Source organism: Salvelinus fontinalis, chromosome 29 (assembly GCF_029448725.1).
Source record: "Salvelinus fontinalis isolate EN_2023a chromosome 29, ASM2944872v1, whole genome shotgun sequence".
Lineage (NCBI taxonomy): Eukaryota > Metazoa > Chordata > Actinopteri > Salmoniformes > Salmonidae > Salvelinus > Salvelinus fontinalis.
The window spans coordinates 25,568,741-25,586,916 of NC_074693.1; the positions used below are offsets into that span (position 1 = coordinate 25,568,741).

The 18,176-nt window shown below is 43.2% G+C and overlaps 1 protein-coding gene across 1 annotated transcript; it reads right to left on the minus strand.

Annotated features, from left to right (window-relative positions):
- Nucleotides 1-12,828: 12,828 nt before the first annotated feature.
- Nucleotides 12,829-17,280, minus strand: LOC129827694 (P2Y purinoceptor 4-like). The gene is made up of 2 exons (XM_055888769.1): nucleotides 16,363-17,280; nucleotides 12,829-15,823 (listed from the first exon to the last, which is right to left on the minus strand). The coding sequence occupies exon 2, from the start codon at nucleotides 15,778-15,780 to the stop codon at nucleotides 14,677-14,679; it is 1,104 nt and encodes a 367-aa protein (XP_055744744.1). The 5' UTR covers nucleotides 15,781-15,823; nucleotides 16,363-17,280; the 3' UTR covers nucleotides 12,829-14,676.
- Between the last annotated feature and the right edge of the window lie 896 nt (nucleotides 17,281-18,176).

The following is an 18,176-nucleotide window of genomic DNA, read 5'->3' on the forward strand; positions in this document are numbered from 1 at the left end:
CCCATCTGTCAGAGCATGAGGGCCCAGTGAAGCTCTGAGAAGGAGCTATGCTAACATGCTATGAAGGGAGGCAGCAATCAATGAGGCAGTCAATGTTATACTCGCTAATGATATATGTTTGTGTGTTTGTGTGACAATTCCTGACATTTAATCCTAGTAAAAATTCCCTGTCCTAGGTCAGTTGGGATCACCACTTTATTTTAAGAATGTGAAATGTCAGAATAATAGTCGAGAGAAGGATTTATTTCAGCTTTTATTTATTTCATCACATTCCCAGTGGGTCAGAAGTTTACATACACTCAATTAGTATCTGGTAGAATTGCCTTTAAATTGTTTAACTTGGGTCAAACATTTCAGGTAGCCTTCCAAAAGCTTCCCACAATATGTTGAGTGAATTTTGGCCCATTCCTCCTGACAGAGTTGGTGTAACTGAGTCAGGTTTGTAGGCCTCCTTGCTTGCACACGCTTTTTCTGTTCTGCCCACAAATGTTATATAGGATTGAGGTCAGGGCTTTGTGATGGCCACTCCAATACCTTGACTTTGTTGTTCTTAAGCCATTTTGCCACAACTTTGGAAGTATGCTTGGGGTCCTTGTCCATTTGGAAGACCCATTTGCGACCAAGCTTTAACTTCCTGACTGATGTCTTGAGATGTTGCTTCAATATAACCACATCATTTTCCATCCTCATGAGGCCATCTATTTTGTGAAGTGTACCAATCCCTCCTGCAGCAAAGCACCCCCACAACATGATGCTGCCACCCCCGTGCTTCACGGTTGGGATGGTGTTCTTCGGCTTGCAAGCCTCCCCCTTTTCTTCCAAACATAATGATGGTCATTATGGCCAAACAGTTCTATTTTTGTTCCATCAGACCAGAGGACATTTCTCCAAAAAGTATGATCTTTGTCCCCATGTGCAGTTGCAAACCGTAGTCTGGCATTTTTATGGCGGTTTTGGAGCAGTGGCTTCTTCCTTGCTGAGCGACCTTTCAGGTTATGTCGATATAGGACTTGTTATACTGTGAATATAGATACTTTTGTGCCTGTTTCCTCCAGGATCTTCACAAGGTCCTTTGCTGTTGTTCTGGGATTGATTTGAACTTTTCGCACCAAAGTACGTTCATCTCTAGGAGACAGAACGCGTCTCCTTCCAGAGCGGCATGATGACTGCATGGTCCCATGGTGTTTATACTTACGTACCATTGTTTGTACAGATGAACGTGGTACCTTCAGGCATTTGGAAATTGCTCCCAAGGATGAACCAGACTTGTGGAGGTCTACAATTTTCTTTCTGAGGTCTTGGCTGATTTCTTTTGATTTTCCCATGATGTCAAGCAAAGAGGCACTGAGTTTGGAGATATGCCTTGAAATACATCCACAGGTACACCTCCAATTGACTCAAATTATGTCAATTAGCCTATCAGAAGCTTCTAAAGCCATGACATCATTTTCGGGAATTTCCCAAGCTGTTTAAAGGCATAGTCAACTTGGTGTATGTAAACTTCTGACCCACTGGAATTGTGATACAGTTAAGTTAAATTATCTGTCTGTAAACAATTGTTGGAAAAATGACTTGTGTCATGCACAAAGTAGATGTCCTAACCGACTTGCCAAAACTAAAGTTTGTTAACAAGAAATTTGTGGAGTGGTGGAAAAACTAGTTTTAAGGACTCCAACCTAAATGTATGTAAACTTCCGACGTCAACTGTACATAACTGCAAATTAGTGTTTGTTTTTCACATGTGAACTTGCAATTCCACATGTGAGGTGAAAACATGTTATTCTCCTCATATTTGAAAAGGTGGTGTTAACATGTGAACTTAAAATTGTACAATTTAATAAAATGTAATGCTAAATACAAATTTTAAGTGAAATAGCTATGAAAAGGGCTATTTCACTGCAAATGTTAGTTTAATTTTTTTTTGTAAAGGTGAGACAGGTCCCGGTGTTCAGTTTCATGCATCCCCGTGTCTGGGAGACCAAGTCAAGAAGAGGATGCTCAAGCCCACAGTTTACAGTATCTGTGATTGATGAACATTTTGTTAAGGCACCCAATAATAAACTTCAGTCTAATAGGCTATAGGCAAAATGACTCCTTATGCTATTTATAATGCCATTTGTCAGCTCCCTACACTTATCCATGGAACAACCTAGTAAATATCTTCAATATTGCAACCAAACCATAGTGACATGAACTCATTTTAAGTGGACGTTCCATGTAACCAAATCTGTGTGTGGTGCTCCTGTATCATCTCTCTCTAACAAGGAGAAGGAACATAGTCAGACTTGTTCTGCCATTGTCTTCCCAGACATACAGGCTGATCTGTATCTGTGTGTGTGTGTGTGTGCGTGTGCGTGCGTGCGTGCGTGCGTGCATGTGGAAGCTTTATCAACAACACAGAACAGGACCGGTCTGGCCCATTGACATTAGGGAGGGTGAGGTGGAGAAGTATAATTATATTGATCAGGGAGAAATTACAGCTCTGAGAGCAGAGGTTGGGCCTGTATAATCTTTTTAGGTGTGTCAGTGTCAGGGCCAGCTTCAGGCATAAGCGGTCGATAAGGGCCCCCAGCCGCTAGGGGGCCCTAAGCAAGGAACTCAGTCGGGGGTCTCAATTTACTATTGAGAGAATATGAATAGTAGAATACACCAGGTACAATTTAGAAATGTGGTTATGCATCAGCAGCTTTTCTCTTGTTATGTCAGTCACTCAATTAGATGACAATTATCCATGTCAATTTTTAGATTGGTAGTTAGTCTAGCAAGCTATCTAAACTTCTAGTAATTATGGTGAATACTAACCGGGCACGCAGGGCATGTGTCCAGCGACCTTGAACTCCTGTGGCCCCCTATGGATTTTGTTGGTCAATCTCACTCAGATATCATATTAACATGGTATGTCATGGCAAAATGTGTAGAATTGCATTACATTTGTTATAAAATTGCAAAAGTTTCTCTCCGCCCCATGGCAAAAGTAGAATTGCAGCAATTTAACTTTAAAACGTGCATATTTATCTCCATTGTCAAGACGGGGGTCACTAAAATGTTTTGCCGTTAGGTGGAGTGCCCCCCAATCAAATCTCGCTTAGGTCCTCCAAAAGGCTAGGGCCGGCCATGGTCAGCGTCCCTGCCGAGAGAGAGAGAGAGACAGAAAAGGAGAGAGAGTGAGCGAGCGAGCGAGCGAGAGCAGGGCCAACATCCTGCAGCGTCTTTACTGGAAGTCCCACATCAGTGCCACCCGTCACATAATGTTAACTGCCATCAAAGTAATCATTTTACTCTAGCATTACACCCCCTCCCTCCTCCATCCTCCCTCCTTCCTCTCCCGCTGGGCTGGATGGCGAAGGCTGGTGGGAAAACGACATTCAATCTGCTGGCCGCCCCATTCAGTCCAAATTGGCAAATGACAGCTCTCCGCCTCTCGGATTTCGGGAAGTGAAAGGTACCACCGCCACCGTCTGCCTGAGCCATGGGTAACAGAGGAGTTGATGGAGGGGGCGGTAGGGCCGAAGGGTGGGGGTGAGGCGGCTGAGGATAAAACTTTCCTGTCTCCTCCCCACGTCTGCTACTTAGTTCTGGTGTGCAGGTAGAGAGGACAGAAAAGGGGAGCAGAATGCCTGCTCAGCAGATCAAAGGAGCTTCCCTGTAAAAAGCTTACACACCAAACATTCCCACTGTAGTCTGAGCTTTACACAAAGCATTTGACCTTACAGCAGACCAGAGCAGGGAAAGGAAGAAAAAAAAAATATTATTTAGATAAACACACGCTTACACAACACAGGCCTGTGTGGCCAGCTTTTCACATGAGGGCAAAACAAGCCTTTTCATGGCTGCAGTTCAGAGGAGATATCAGTTCTTGGTCATTCAAAACAACATATTATCCTTCAGCTCAGCTACAGCTAACCATGAAGATATAAACCCACTCGTTCATCCCAAAGACTTAGATGTAGAAGAATATCAAATGAACATCCGATGTACAATGTAGAGAACACAGCAAACGCCTGGCAGGCATATGCAAGCAGACATAGCATACATGCACTTTGCACACACACACACCAAACACATGCACTAACAAAAGACACACTGAGAGACAGAACCAGAACATATTGTGTTGGACAATAACTGGCCCCTGTCTGAATGGTACTCTTACTGCTAATTAAGTGCTAATGGCAGTCCCCCTGCAGAGAATACTCATTCATGCTCCATTCTTCTCCTGAATGTGTACTTCACTACTTCATTCTTCGCCTTGGTGAGTGTGTACTTCACTACTTCAACACGGCCTGATGAGCAGAGGCAGGAGGCAGATTTGTCTTCACCTTGGCCCAGATGGGTTAAGAAGGTGGTCAATTTTGTGGTTTGGGAGTGCTGGGTGAAGAAGAGGGAGCTTCACGTCCCTCTTGCTCTTAACATAACCCCCCACAAAACTGGAGAGGACTGAAGGTGTTGAGAGAGCCAGCCCATTGACACCTCTAGAGTGGAGTCTCAGTCAACAACATGTATCTACACTCAGTGGCAAGTTTATTAGGTACAGTCATCTGGTACCGGGTCAGGACCCCCCTTTGCTTCCAAAACAGCCGGAATTATTTGGGCATGGAAACGTTTCTCAATTGGTATCAAGGGACCTAACATTTGCCAGGAAAACCTTTCCCACACCATTACACCACCGCCACCAGCCTGTACCGTTGACACCAGGCAGGATGGGGCCACGGACTCATGTTGCTCACGCCAAATCCTGACTGGTCCGACGAACAGGGATTCGTCGGACCAGGCGATGTTTTTCCACTCAATTGTGCAGTGTTCTTGTTTTTAACTGATAGGAGTGGAAACCGGTGTGGTCGTCTGCTGCAATAACCTATTCATGACAAGGACCAATGAGTTGTGCGTTCCAAGGTGCTGATCTGCACCCTACAGTTGTACTGCGCCGTTATTTGCCTGCTTGTGGCCCGCCTGTTAGCTTGCATGATTCTTGCCATTCTCCTTCGACCTCTCATCAACGAGCTGTTTTCGCCCACAGGACTGCCGCTAGTAGACTGGATGTTTTTTGTTTCTCGCACCATTCTGTGAAAAGCTCAGGAGGCCGGTCATTTCTGAGATACTGGAACCAGCGCACCTGGCATTGACAATCATAGCATGTCTGCATGTCTGCCTCTTAACTTAAGCACACTCAAATTCGCTTAGGTCACTCATTTTAACGTTCAATTGAACAGTAACTGAATGCCTCGATGCCTGTCTGCCTGCTTTATATAGCAAGCCACGGCCACTGAATGTATAGTATAATAAGTGTATGCTGCTGTATGTGATGACAGAATAAAGGACAAGGCCAGTCTTTAGATAATGAACGCAAACTGTTCCAACTCATACGAAATACTAACATGTTTAATGGCTGTAAATCGCTACACCTCACCTACTACAACATTTCTTTGTTCAAGGACATTTGAAATTGTGAAGGTCCAAAACCTATTCCTCATATGTTAAATAAAAGCATACACAACCTTATCACCTTGTAAACAAATACAACCTTGTCACCTTGTAAACAAACTGCAAATGTGTGCATATTTGAACAATGTTCATGCACCTTCAAAATAAATAAATAACTATACATTTTGAGTATTGCATTTATTCTAAACCAATAAAATTGCTTCTTGGAAACTGCTGATGTCTCATAGGAAATGACTCCAGTGTGATATAGTTTCTAAGCATATGCACATCAAAATAAATACATACATAACGTATTTGGAGGCAGACAGCGTCTGGGGGAATCAGATTCAAAGTGTAAAAGAATGAGTGAGTGTGCAAGTGCGTGCATGTGTGTAAACATAGATTAAGGACGGTATTGGAATTACCTGAGTGAGATAATGGCAGTGCATTAGATTAACTTTCATTCCTTAAATGCAACACATTTAGGTAATCTTGTCCCCCAAAAACACGTCAATGGCGTGAAAGACCTCCCTTTCGCTATCAGGGGCCTCTGGTCCCCCACACTGATGCAGCTGGCAAGGCGCTACCGTCGACTGTCAGAACGCAGTAGCAGATCTAGTTATAAAATAATTGAATTTTCATATCAGAGGGGACCAGAGTCCCAGCAGACAATAGGAGTGCTGAGTCCTCTCTGATATTGGCTCAGGCCCTTTGCCACGCGCATGAAATCAGTATGTTAATGTTCCTGGGATTTCTTTTTTGAAGGGCACTTGTGCTCTCTGCAATGTACTACTGATGCGGTTTCAAAAAATTGCAACTATTGATAAGTAGTCTCCCAGCAACACCCCCCCCCCCCCCCCCCCCCACACACACACACACCCCACCTCCCCACGCGCACTCCTCAACAACCTCCCAACCAAGCAAGGCTCCAGACATCCTTGCACCCCCATCCTACACCATTATTAAAATTGTAATTTATTTTTCTAAATCAGAATGACAGCTTGCTTTCTTTTCTCTGCAGCAGGCGGTGAATCACAGAGCTTTAATTACTTTGGTAACTTCGCTGACCCTGTGGGCGTGCGGCTCCACTGGAGAAAATGGTCCTCTAACAAAGGCCTTCCACTGCCACAGACGCCTCTGTTCATTTAAAATGGGAGAATTTATCAAACTCTGGATTAATATTTCACGTATTTTTTTAACCTACAACTCCCCTCCTTGCATCTGCCCTGCAACCCCAATCGTATGACCCACCTCCTGAAAGGAATAGGTGCACACAGGATAACTAAATAAACTCACTATTATAATGTGTGATTGTGTGTGTGTGTGAAAGAGAGAGAGAGAGAGAGAGAGAGAGAGAGAGAGAGAGAGAGAGAGAGAGAGAGAGGAGAGAGAGAGAGAGAGAGAGAGGAGAGAGAGAGAGAGAGAGAGAGAGGAGAGAGAGAGAGAGAGAGAGAGAGAGAGAGAGAGAGAGAGAGAGAGAGAGAGAGAGAGAGAGGAGAGAGAGAGAGAGAGAGAGAGAGAGAGAGAGAGAGAGAGAGAGAGAGGAGAGAGAGAGAGAGAGAGAGAGAGAGATGAGAGAGGAGAGAGAGAGAGAGAGAGAGAGAGAGAGAGAGAGAGAGAGAGAGAGAGAGAGAGAGAGAGAGAGAGAGGAGAGGAGAGAGAGAGAGAGAGAGAGAGAGAGAGAGAGAGAGAGAGAGAGAGAGAGAGAGAGAGAGAGAGAGGAGAGAGAGAGAGAGAGAGAGAGAGAGAGAGAGAGAGAGAGAGAGAGAGAGAGAGAGAGAGAGAGAGAGAGACAGAGAGACAGAGAGACAGAGTGCACATGTGTGTTTGTGTGTGTGCGTGCGTGTGTGTGTTTGCCCTCTTGTGTGTTTAAGTGCATGCCTGTATGGGTAAAGGCAACAGAGTCCCTCCAGAGGCCAGTAGCAGGCCAGAGGTCATCCTAGTGGTAGACCCTCAGAAGCCCCCTCATATCCAGGCCACGGCCCCCACAACATGATGACAGACAGAGCAGGGTCCGGGGCCACAAAGACCAGATCAACAGGGATAAATGATGCACTTGATCACTTCACAGACCTTTGGCCCACAGAGACCAGGTTCAAGCTGCAGACGAAGGAAGCAATTCAGAGTCTATCGCAGAACTATCAGTACCCATTTCTGACCACAGGTCAAGCCAGGATCTGACTTACTTTGATGCTTTTCAAGCTGACCGCAAAGCTGTCTCAATAACCGTAAAACGATACGTTGATCGGCTCTATCACTATCTTTCAAGATGAACACAAAAAAAGTACTTTGTTTTAAGATAGTGCACTTTTTCATTTCATACAGCTTTCTTTGTTGATAATGATTCTAGTAGTGCTTTTTCTTGTTCACCGGCAGAGTCAGACCCCTATTGGTTCACAGGGTGCCCGCCATCTGTCTTATTAAAGTTGCTAATATGGTGTAATCCCCACTATCTCTCTCCCTTTCTCACTGGCGCATCTCTGTTTTGGCCCCGGCGCTGGTGAGAACTAGGGGTAGGCAGGCGCGATTGGTCTTTCGTTGACTGTCTGATAATTAAATGAGCGATTATCCCTCCCATTAACAGACAATGATACAGAAAGCACTGTCATATGTCCGGAATATTAATGAGTGGCTGCAGCGGCCCAGATAAGACCAGGCGCCATGCCTCTGCTGTAATAGGGGTTAAAACTATTTGCCAGAAGTGCCACAGCCCCATCTTGCTCACCCGCCCACAGAGTGAGCCCGCCCATGTCTCCCTGCCTCTACACTATGCTAATACCTGGTCCCCACTAACTAGGCCTCCATCACACCCCACGGCCTGGCCTTGTGCTTCGGCCTGACCTTGCTGCTCCCGGGGCCATGAACACCATTGTGTTGCGGAGCTCACTGAAGGCCACTCTGAGGCATGATGACATGCTGATGACATGAAGCAGCCTGTGTTTGGGATTTATGGGATTTTACATAACTGGGATTTCTACCAGTGGATGAGGGGGAGGGAGGGTTGACGCTGAATATCTGCCTCTTAACTTGTCCAATTACTGTCTACATAATGTTAGTGATGAAAGAGCAAACATTACTGTTTGAAAATAACAAGTCATACCAAGTAAAACAAATGGAAAAACAGATATCACCGTTGGTTTATGAATTTCAGCGCAAATTCAATATCCACACCTATGCACGCACTTCCACTCTCTTGCCTTTTCCAGTTAGTTTAGTGTGTCAGGGATGGGCAACTGGCGGCCGGTGGGAATCTGATGAGTTCCAATTATTTGTGGCCCCCTCCACCATCAAAGTTGCACATCCGCGTTCTAGTGTCTAATCTGTGTTTGTCCACTACCAAATGACATGTTATGATCAGTGAGAGAGAGTTGGCAGTCTAGGTCCTCAGTGCATCACAGAGCCATCAGGGATAACCTCCGAGCCACTCATGTCCAAAGTCACCATTTAAAAGGCTGGAGAGCGCCAGGTGAAACATTTAGGGCATAGCTCTACATGAATCGCCATGCCAATCAATATCTAACATCTATTAGCATTGGAAAGCAATATTTCCTTTTTTTACCTTGCAATAATTGTGCTTAATGCTGTGAAGTACCTTATCATAGGTCTGAAAGCAAAAGAAAGGCTGGTTCCCATGGAGACTGTAAAAGCTGTTGGTTTCCTTTTCATCTGGATAATGAACTTCTCTCCTCTTCATGTCACTCTTCCCCTCCATTCTCAGCCTCTCCAGTTCAATTCAAATCCACACATCCTTGAAATCCTACATTTCTTCCAAATAATTTGGCCCTTTACAAAAATTGCCTACAGACAAAGAGAGAACCTTGAAGATCAACAAATACCATATCATAGGATATTGACTCTAGAAATCTAAACATAAACTCAAGTGTATATACATAAATAATACTCAAAATTAGCTTTGGTAAAAATAAATAAAAAAAAACATTAAATAAAAGAGGGTAGGTACCCTACACTGTTCATTCTATGCTAGTAGGCTAACAAACAATCATATTAGGCAAAACGCTGACCTCCAAGACTGACCTCTGTTCAGCAATGCAATGGTTTTCTTATCTTCTCCAATGCTCATGGCTTGTGTAATTTCTCTGACACTTTCCCTACACCAAGTTATAAGTACATTTGCTGTGGGACTAACTGATTAACATGAAACATTTATGAATCCAAAAGTATGAAACAAAACTAAATTCACTGGTGAAATGATCGAACAAATTGTGTTAACAAGGCCAACGAAAAAAGGTGAGTTCAATTGACATCGAGCACCTGCTGTTTTGGCGCATTTTTTTTTTTAGGACTCAATTGAGGAGATTAATTAAGATAGGCCTAACTGTATTTTCTCATTTCTAGAGAATACAGACATTATATTCGGCACTTGGAAATGCATTAATTATTTTCTCAGGCCCCCTCGTTCATAGCTCGATATCCTGTCTGTTTTACAAAAACATTTATGACCATTCTAAACATATAATTTGGATGCTACCACTGTCGATGGAGTTCAAATGATAGCCTCTATGGCAGATTCCCTAGCAGAACTCAATCATTTTATTGCCTCCGTAGGCCTGACCCACTGGACGCACACTGGTTGAATCAACGTTGTTTCCACGTCCTTTCAATGAAATTACGTTGAACCAACGTGAAATAGACGTTGAATTGACGTATGTGCCTAGTGGAGAAATATGAACCTGTTATTAGTAGTAATAGTAGATATTTGAAAAAGTATTATTATATTTTAAAAAGACATGCACCTTTCAGTTGACATAGGCCTATCAGTTCCTGCTTCTTCTGTGGACCTATCAACTCAACTTTAGGTTTCATATGCCAAACTCCTTGGGATGTCCCACCCCCATTGAAGATTACATTTAAAATAGGTAGTCTCACACGAAGAGAGTGGGAAAGACATTTTTTATGTATCTAACAAACATGATGGAGAATATTATCTGCTTCGCCTGGAGAAGTCGATTTACTGCGGAAAGCGTCTTCTTCCTTTCACACTTGGTATAATAGTCTATGATTAGAAACGTATTATCTGTTATTTTTTCCATAGTCTGGTGTCTACAATACTGTGACCATGAGCGTTCAACAGAGATTTTCCTCTCACCTGTGCAGCGCCGGATGGCCTTGGAGGGTAATGATCCCATCACAAGAAATGGATCCGCGCGAACCTCCACTCCACCCGCGCGGATCCTTCTCTTTTGATGGGATCATTACTTAGCGGATGAAAAATAATACATGCAATTGAATAGAAAATTAAATGCAGCGGTTTATCTCAAGCAATACTTTAAAACACTGCATGTCAGCAAGCCTAATGTCAAAACAAAAATATTAGAATTAAAAAAGGAACAAAAATATGGGGCCGAATGAAAACATGCGGAAAAAATATTTTCTGTGTTTATTTAAGTATATATATTTCAATTAAATCAGTATATTTTACGTTTTTGGTGGAAAGTATATATAATAGGCAGGTGATACGATTTTATGGAGCCCATCAAGCTTTTGAAATGTATAACCCCATACCCTGCAAAATAGCCGAGATTTTTAGAGATGATTAGGCTTTAAACATGAAATAACTCAATCATTTTATTCTATAAGTTCTATTAAAATATGTCCAGCGTAATATTCTAAAAGTTGTAGGCTAGAACAATGCATGGTTTCCATATGCATGTGGATGTATGCTAATATTTACATAAGACTTTAATCTATCAAAATATGCTATTCGCAAATTACAAAGCTTATTGTACACGTCCATTGCAGCCTTCATAAATGTCTAAAAATGTCAGAGAAATTATTGCATTAATAAATGTTCTGCATGTGCGTAGTCCTTACAAAATATAAAGGGACAATATTCACAGATATTTACAAAATAGAGGTTTCAAAGAAGTATGTTTGCATTTAATTTAATTTAATACCAACTTCTAGCATTGAAATATCGTTTGTGGTAAATTAATTACAGAGACTAGGCTGTATAAACTCGCTTTATGATAAACGTGATACTTTCTCCATTAAGCTTCCTCATGTAGCAAGCTATACAGAGCTTGTTTTTACTTGGCTGTTTACACTATACCAATGAAAATGTATAAATTCCTCATGTTTTGATAATATAGGAAATATTGAGACCCTTCATATTTTCCGCAAAAAAATTAATTGGTTTGGTTCTGACTGAAAAAAATATTGTTGAAGCCCCTCATTGTAAAACGTTTCCTCTTTTATCTCTTTTATTTCTGGTTAAGATTATTATCAACTCATCATCACCCCGAACAATATCAGCCTATATCCCAATAAGGAGTGATAAGCTCATACGTAAATAACTGATATGGTTTCACGATGCTCATGCTTTAGTAAAGAAACCAATGGGGACACCTACTGACCAAGCTGAGAACATCCTACATGCAACAACACGCTACTGTAAAGAGGTGCAGTGATATACTGTAGTATATAGCACTATTGGTAATGACATTTTATGTGGTTGGTTTACACAATATTATATATCCTAACCACAGAGTTGATCATATATTTTGTTAGGCCTAAGACTTATTTTGTTTAATAAAAAGACCTTGAAATTAAATGTACATTTTTTTTGAGAAAGATATACTGATTAGTACTGAACCATTTAGGCCTAGGTAACATTTTTATTCCACTGCTCCCTTTCTATTCCATCTTCAAAGGCACCAATGCACACCACTAATCCGCCTTGTCACACTCAGCCCACAGAGAGGCGCTAGTGCTCATGGAATTCCAAATCTCTAACCCAGAGGACAAATGTTCAGATACATATCCATGTAAAATATATTCTTCCTGGGGCTTGTATTCCCCTCACTGGACGACTGCGGCAACTGGTCTCTTTGAGCATAAAATGTGTATTTCAATATGCCTGTTGATGCAGCCTTTTGGAAAGGAGAGCATCGACTAGCAATGCCCGACAGAAAGATGGAGAATACACCTGCTGTGTCCTGCGGAGAACATAACATGATCTATTGCTTTATAGAGAGCTGGTCTTCCCCTCTGTCAGATCTCAATGTCAGATTATTTATGGATGATTACAATGGACAATCAAGACAGAGCCTTGGCTGGAAAGTGGAAACACAAGCTCTTTTCCATGGTGTGTTGGTGGGACCTGCTTTGTTTTCTTGGAACGGCCCAGGCAGGGAAAAACCCAAACAGTACAGTACCATGACCAGCTCACTTCCTGGTCCTGTTTCTCTGTGCTGCCCAGTTCTGTCCTCCCGCTTCCTCAGGCCTCCCCTGTCTGATTAATGGAGGACCTACACCCGGTAACGCCTCATGTTTCGGTGAGACACGCAACCGCTCATCACTTTCCCACACACCCCCTCTACCATAACCCCATTCAAGTCTGCAAGACACTGCAGCATGGAGTTCAATTTGATACACACACACAAACTGAGATTGTGGTTAATCAACCGATGTCATGGATGGTTATTGACATTGCACAATAGGGATATTGTTATTACTTGGTAATAGTTGGTGCAACAATAACATGATAACAGGTAAGCAAACTAAGAAAATGTAGATATATAAAACATATATTTAATGTCATTATAATGTGACCACCCTTTGCCTCATGCAGCGCAACATCTTCGCATAGAGTTATCTGGCTGTTGATTGTGGCCCGTGGAATGTTGTCCCACTCATCTTCAATGGCTGTGTGAAGTTGCTGGAAATTGGCGTGAACTGGAACATGCTATCGTACACGTCGATCCAGAGCATACCAAACATGCTCAATGGGTGACATGTCTGGTGCGTTTGCAGGCCATGGAAGATCTGGGGCATTTTCAGGTTTTAGGAATTGTGAACAGATATGTGCTTCTACATCTGCATTGCTGGCTGTTTGGGGTTTCAGGCTGGGTTTCTGTACAGCACTTTGTGACATCAGCTGATGTAAAAAGGGCTTTACAAATACATTTGATTGATAATGTTATAGACCTATAGAACCAAGTGTTTTCCTATCATACCTTGAACCTAGGTTATAATGCCCTTTATATACATTACTAGTAGCTTAAACATGACAGCAGTATAGTACTTTAAGTACCCTTAGGAACAGACCTCTGACTTGCAATCTACTTTACAGAGACATTGTTTTGCCATGGACAGACTGTCAACAACAACAACAACCAAAATCGGTGTGAAAATAGCCAGGTTGTGTGCAGCTCTAAGTCCCAATTGGATAATGTAGGAAAATCCCCCCTTTATCCGTAGTGTGGGTTGTTGGATGGAGTTGATACTCCGGCCTACACACCCATTCAGTCTCTCTACTCCCCCACACCACCCTTCCCCTGGTTTCCTCACAGCAGAGACAGACAGAGAGACAGCTGTGGAGGCTCTGCGCTGAAGGACAAAAACAGCTGGGAGAGGGATAAAGCTCCAATATCTACCAGAATGAGTCTCCTGGTACATGCACTGTTTCTGTTCAACTGTTTCAGATTGCCTCACAATATCTGAGCCTGTTGCTAAATATGATGTCACCTCCACTCTTACTGGAAGCAAGCGAAAACCCTTCGATCATATGTCTAAACAATGTTTTCTAGGATTTTGACCTTCTCTCTTGATGATCACAATAACCCACTGTTTTTAACATCTGTCATATCCATTCACAAATCCTCTCTCTGGGTACGTGCTGCCATAATAACACAAACATTTAGATTACAGATTGCATACATTCGTTTCTCCTTCTGCTCTTCAGAGTTCTGTAGCTATTTTGTGTTTTTAAAGAGCCTGTTTTGTTTCCCTGGTGGAAAGGATTTTAACTCTGTCTTCCAAACACTGCAACCGCCACAATGAAAATTAGGGAAACTGGCAGCAAAGTATTCAGAGTAGGAACTAGAGACTGTATATAAATGTATAAAACAGACTTGGTTTTCACATAGATTCTTGCTAACAAGGGGAATGTAGATAGGATTAAACGGTACTGCATCCAACACTGCTGCAAAATGTTGGTGGTGATAAGGGGTCTGTTTTCTGACCAATCCCACACCCACTTCTTCATTCCCCTTTAAGGAAAGGCTTTGCCCCAACAGCCTTATAGTAACTGAACTTCACACAGGTCTGGGCTCTGTAATGAGGCCCCATCGATCAGCATGTAGTCATCCTGTGTCCGAAATTACAGAACAGCATCCAAAGGAAGTGCAGCTGTGTAGTGGCCAGCCCAGGACTGTTAACCGTTTCCTCCGTGTTTATATTACGGAGGTTAGGCATATCTATATATGATACCCCATAGATGTCCATATGAATTACCCACTATCTCTCAGGTTCACCGCTGGCTTTCGAGTCTGAGTTCTTATAGACCAGGGCGATCTCATGGTTGTTACTGGGGCGGTTTTGCAGGTAGGCAGCGGAGCGACTGGTGGTTGTCTGTCTCTTACCAGTGAGAGCTTTGACCAGCTTAGCGCGGTAGTGATCCCCAGCCAGGAAATACAGGAGGGGATCAATACAGCTGTTCACACTGGCCAGGGGCCTGGTGATCTTATAGGCAAAGTTAACGATGTTCAGGAATTCACATTTGGCATCCAGCATGCGGTAGGTATAGTAGAGCGTGCGTGTGATGTGGAAAGGTACAAAACACACGGCGAACACCACCAGCACCACCACAATCAGCTTGATGGACTTGGTGCGTGAAGGTGAGCTCCGCTGGCTGGGCGAAAGCCCCCGTCTGGGCCGACACAGAGCCCTCGCCATCAGACAGTAACAGACCATGATGACCACGAAGGGGACGCCGAACAACAGGACCATGACCGTAGAGCTGTAGTCCACATATTCCTCAAACTGCTCCGGACTGGTCGTATCGTGACACAACGTGTCGTTGTCCCTCTGACTGGTGGTGACGAAGATGAGGTTGGGCACCAGACACGCCGTGACGGCAGCCCACACCATGCCACACACGGCATGGGCATGGCGCGGCTTCACCATGGTCAGGGCCTTGATGGGGTGGCAGATGCCCAGGTAGCGGTGGACGCTGGTGCAGGTGAGGAAAAGGATGCTGCAGTAGAGGTTGGCGTAGAACAAGAAGCGGACGATCTTGCAGGCGGCGACGCCAAAGGGCCAGTGGCTGCGGTTAGCGTAGTAGTAGATGAGGGTGGGCAGGGAGAGAACGTACAGGAAGTCTGAGAGGGCCAGGTGGAACATGTAGACGGTGCTGGTGTTCCACGGTCGCATCTTGGTCAGGAACATCCACAGAGCCACTGAGTTCAGCACCAGACCCACAACACACACCAGGCTGTAGGACACAGGCAGTAGGATGTACTTAAACTCCTCATTGAAGCGACAGGTGTCGTTGGAATACCCAGCGTGCATAATCAGACTGGACTGGTTCCGCACAAGGTGGCTGTGGATAGCTGAGTCCATCTTCTGTCTTTTCAGCAGAGAGCCAAAACTTGTCTTGTAATATCTGTGGAGAAATGTAATAAATTAGGTATCCACATGGTATCACTGTGAAAATACTGGTTTCGCTCAAAAACATGAATTTGAATTTTGAAGCAGTCCCCGATTATTTTCTTCAGGACAAAATATAACAGCATGTTGTGTTAAACATACAAACGTCTTGTTGGCATCTTTGATGAATCAACTAAAGTTCCTTAACCAATAAAAGTTCACTGCACTGCGTACAGACATAGCCTAACCTAAACAATAGTTTTATCTTCCCACATAGCCTATCCTGAAATGCACCCCACCTCCCCGAGCTATAACTATAAACTGACAACATTGGTGCTGTTTCTAAATCTCTTATCCAACTAGTCCGACGGGTACATAGTTTACACAGAAACGCGCGAATGGTCTATTTCATTCCATAGAAAAAAAACTGACGACAATGCGGACTTCTAGAAAACCTAGTAACCCTAATAATAGTACTATCGCTAATAAATCTGACATGAGGAATATATAACTTAAAAGTTGAACTTAAGTCCGAGATATTGGTATACAACTTACCCAGTTAAGATCCCAATGTGACCGCTGCAGTGAGTGCACTATCTCTGCAAACAGCTTGGATAGATATAGGATATACGCCTGACTGACTGTCGGTTGGGTTGGACCGTCCGGCAAATAAAGGAAACAGGTCCCCTCTCCTCGTCCGTCCCCCTGAAATGAAACTCCTATAGGCGATCACTGAGGTAGGTTAGGCCTATTCGTTTCAAAGCCGATATTCAATCAATGTTTTATCATTATAATAACACCGATTTCAAAAAGATTTTGACATTGATTAATAGCATTTATTTTATTATTAATTATTTTTATTTTAACATTGATTTCATGTTATTCATAACATAACATTGATTTCAAACATTGACTTTCAACGGTTAGATTGCTACGACTTTTTTAGTAAATGTGCCATATGTTCACAGGAACTTGTGATTAAGTCTACTCGGGAAACAAATTGTTCACAGATAACCGCAACCACTCTATAAAGCAAGTCAGTAGATTAGTTGAAAATTGCGTGTTTAGCCTATAAACCAGATACGGCACATTGAGGAGTGGTGTCAGGGACCAAATTAGGAAATTGATGAGATGAGATGACACTACATACCTGACCTCGAAAGTATGTAGCTTCCTTTCAATAGAAGGGGAATTAATCCTAGCAATTTCATGAGAACTGGCACATAACCAAAAGCCACCGAAATCGTATGGCTCAACATCGCGGGCGACCCACTGTTTATTTAATTGCATACACACTGTAATAAATCAGAGTGGAAATAAAACGAACTGCCATTAGCTGTATAATGATCTTGTAACGTCTGCTTCCAACTCACACTCTCAAACACGTAGATCCCCTGAACGCAGCTCACTTTCCAGCCCACTTTCCAGCTCACACTCTCAAACACATAGATCCCCTGAACGCAGCTCACTTTCCAGCCCACTTTCCAGCTCACACTCTCAAACACATAGATCCCCTGAATGCAGCTCACTCTCCAGATCCCAATCACCTGAATCCCCCCCCACCCCACTGTAATTTACTCCTCCCATGTATGATAGCTTTTGCCTGCCTCACTGACAACGCCTTTTGTCTATTCCCTGCCTGTACCTTAGCCTATCGGATTTCCTGTTATCAACCTATTGCCTGATCTCCCAGACAACATTACTAGCCTTTTCCCTGCCTGTACTGTTGCCTTTTTGGACCCCCTGTGTATGACCTTCTGCCTGCCCCTGGACCCAGCTACCTGCCTCCTCCTGTGGTCCTTTACAATAAACACCTGCTGCGCCCTCTCCTTGAAACCTGCTCTCTGTCTCCCATCATGTTCATTACAGGCCTAGACTTCCACTAGCCACCTAACTGCACTAGCCTACTAATAATTGACCAGAGCAGCTCAATATTGAGAAGAAAGCATCAGTTTGTGTTCATTTAAATAACCATTGGTTATTGGTAATGTATTTGATTTTCCAAATGACTTATAAGGTTAGTATAAGGTGAAAGTGATTAATCAGACTGTGTATTCTACCAGAAAGTAGTCAACTATGTCTCTACGTCTAGTCCACCTCTGTCCCACTAGTCCTCAAAATCATGTTTCTCTACTGCCACCCAAGTCTTCCAGACTGGCAGCTTACTAAACAGTACACCTCTCCCTGGGTGATACATTGCTCCAGCTTTGTTTTTATTAAGTTAATATTTACACAGTTCTGTAAATGTTTGTCGCAAAGTACCACATTTACACAGCGTTTGATCCTGGCATGATAGGAGAAATTGAATATTGTCTCTGGACAACTTTCCACATCACCTGCCCGATTTTGCCTCGAGATGTGAGTGATAA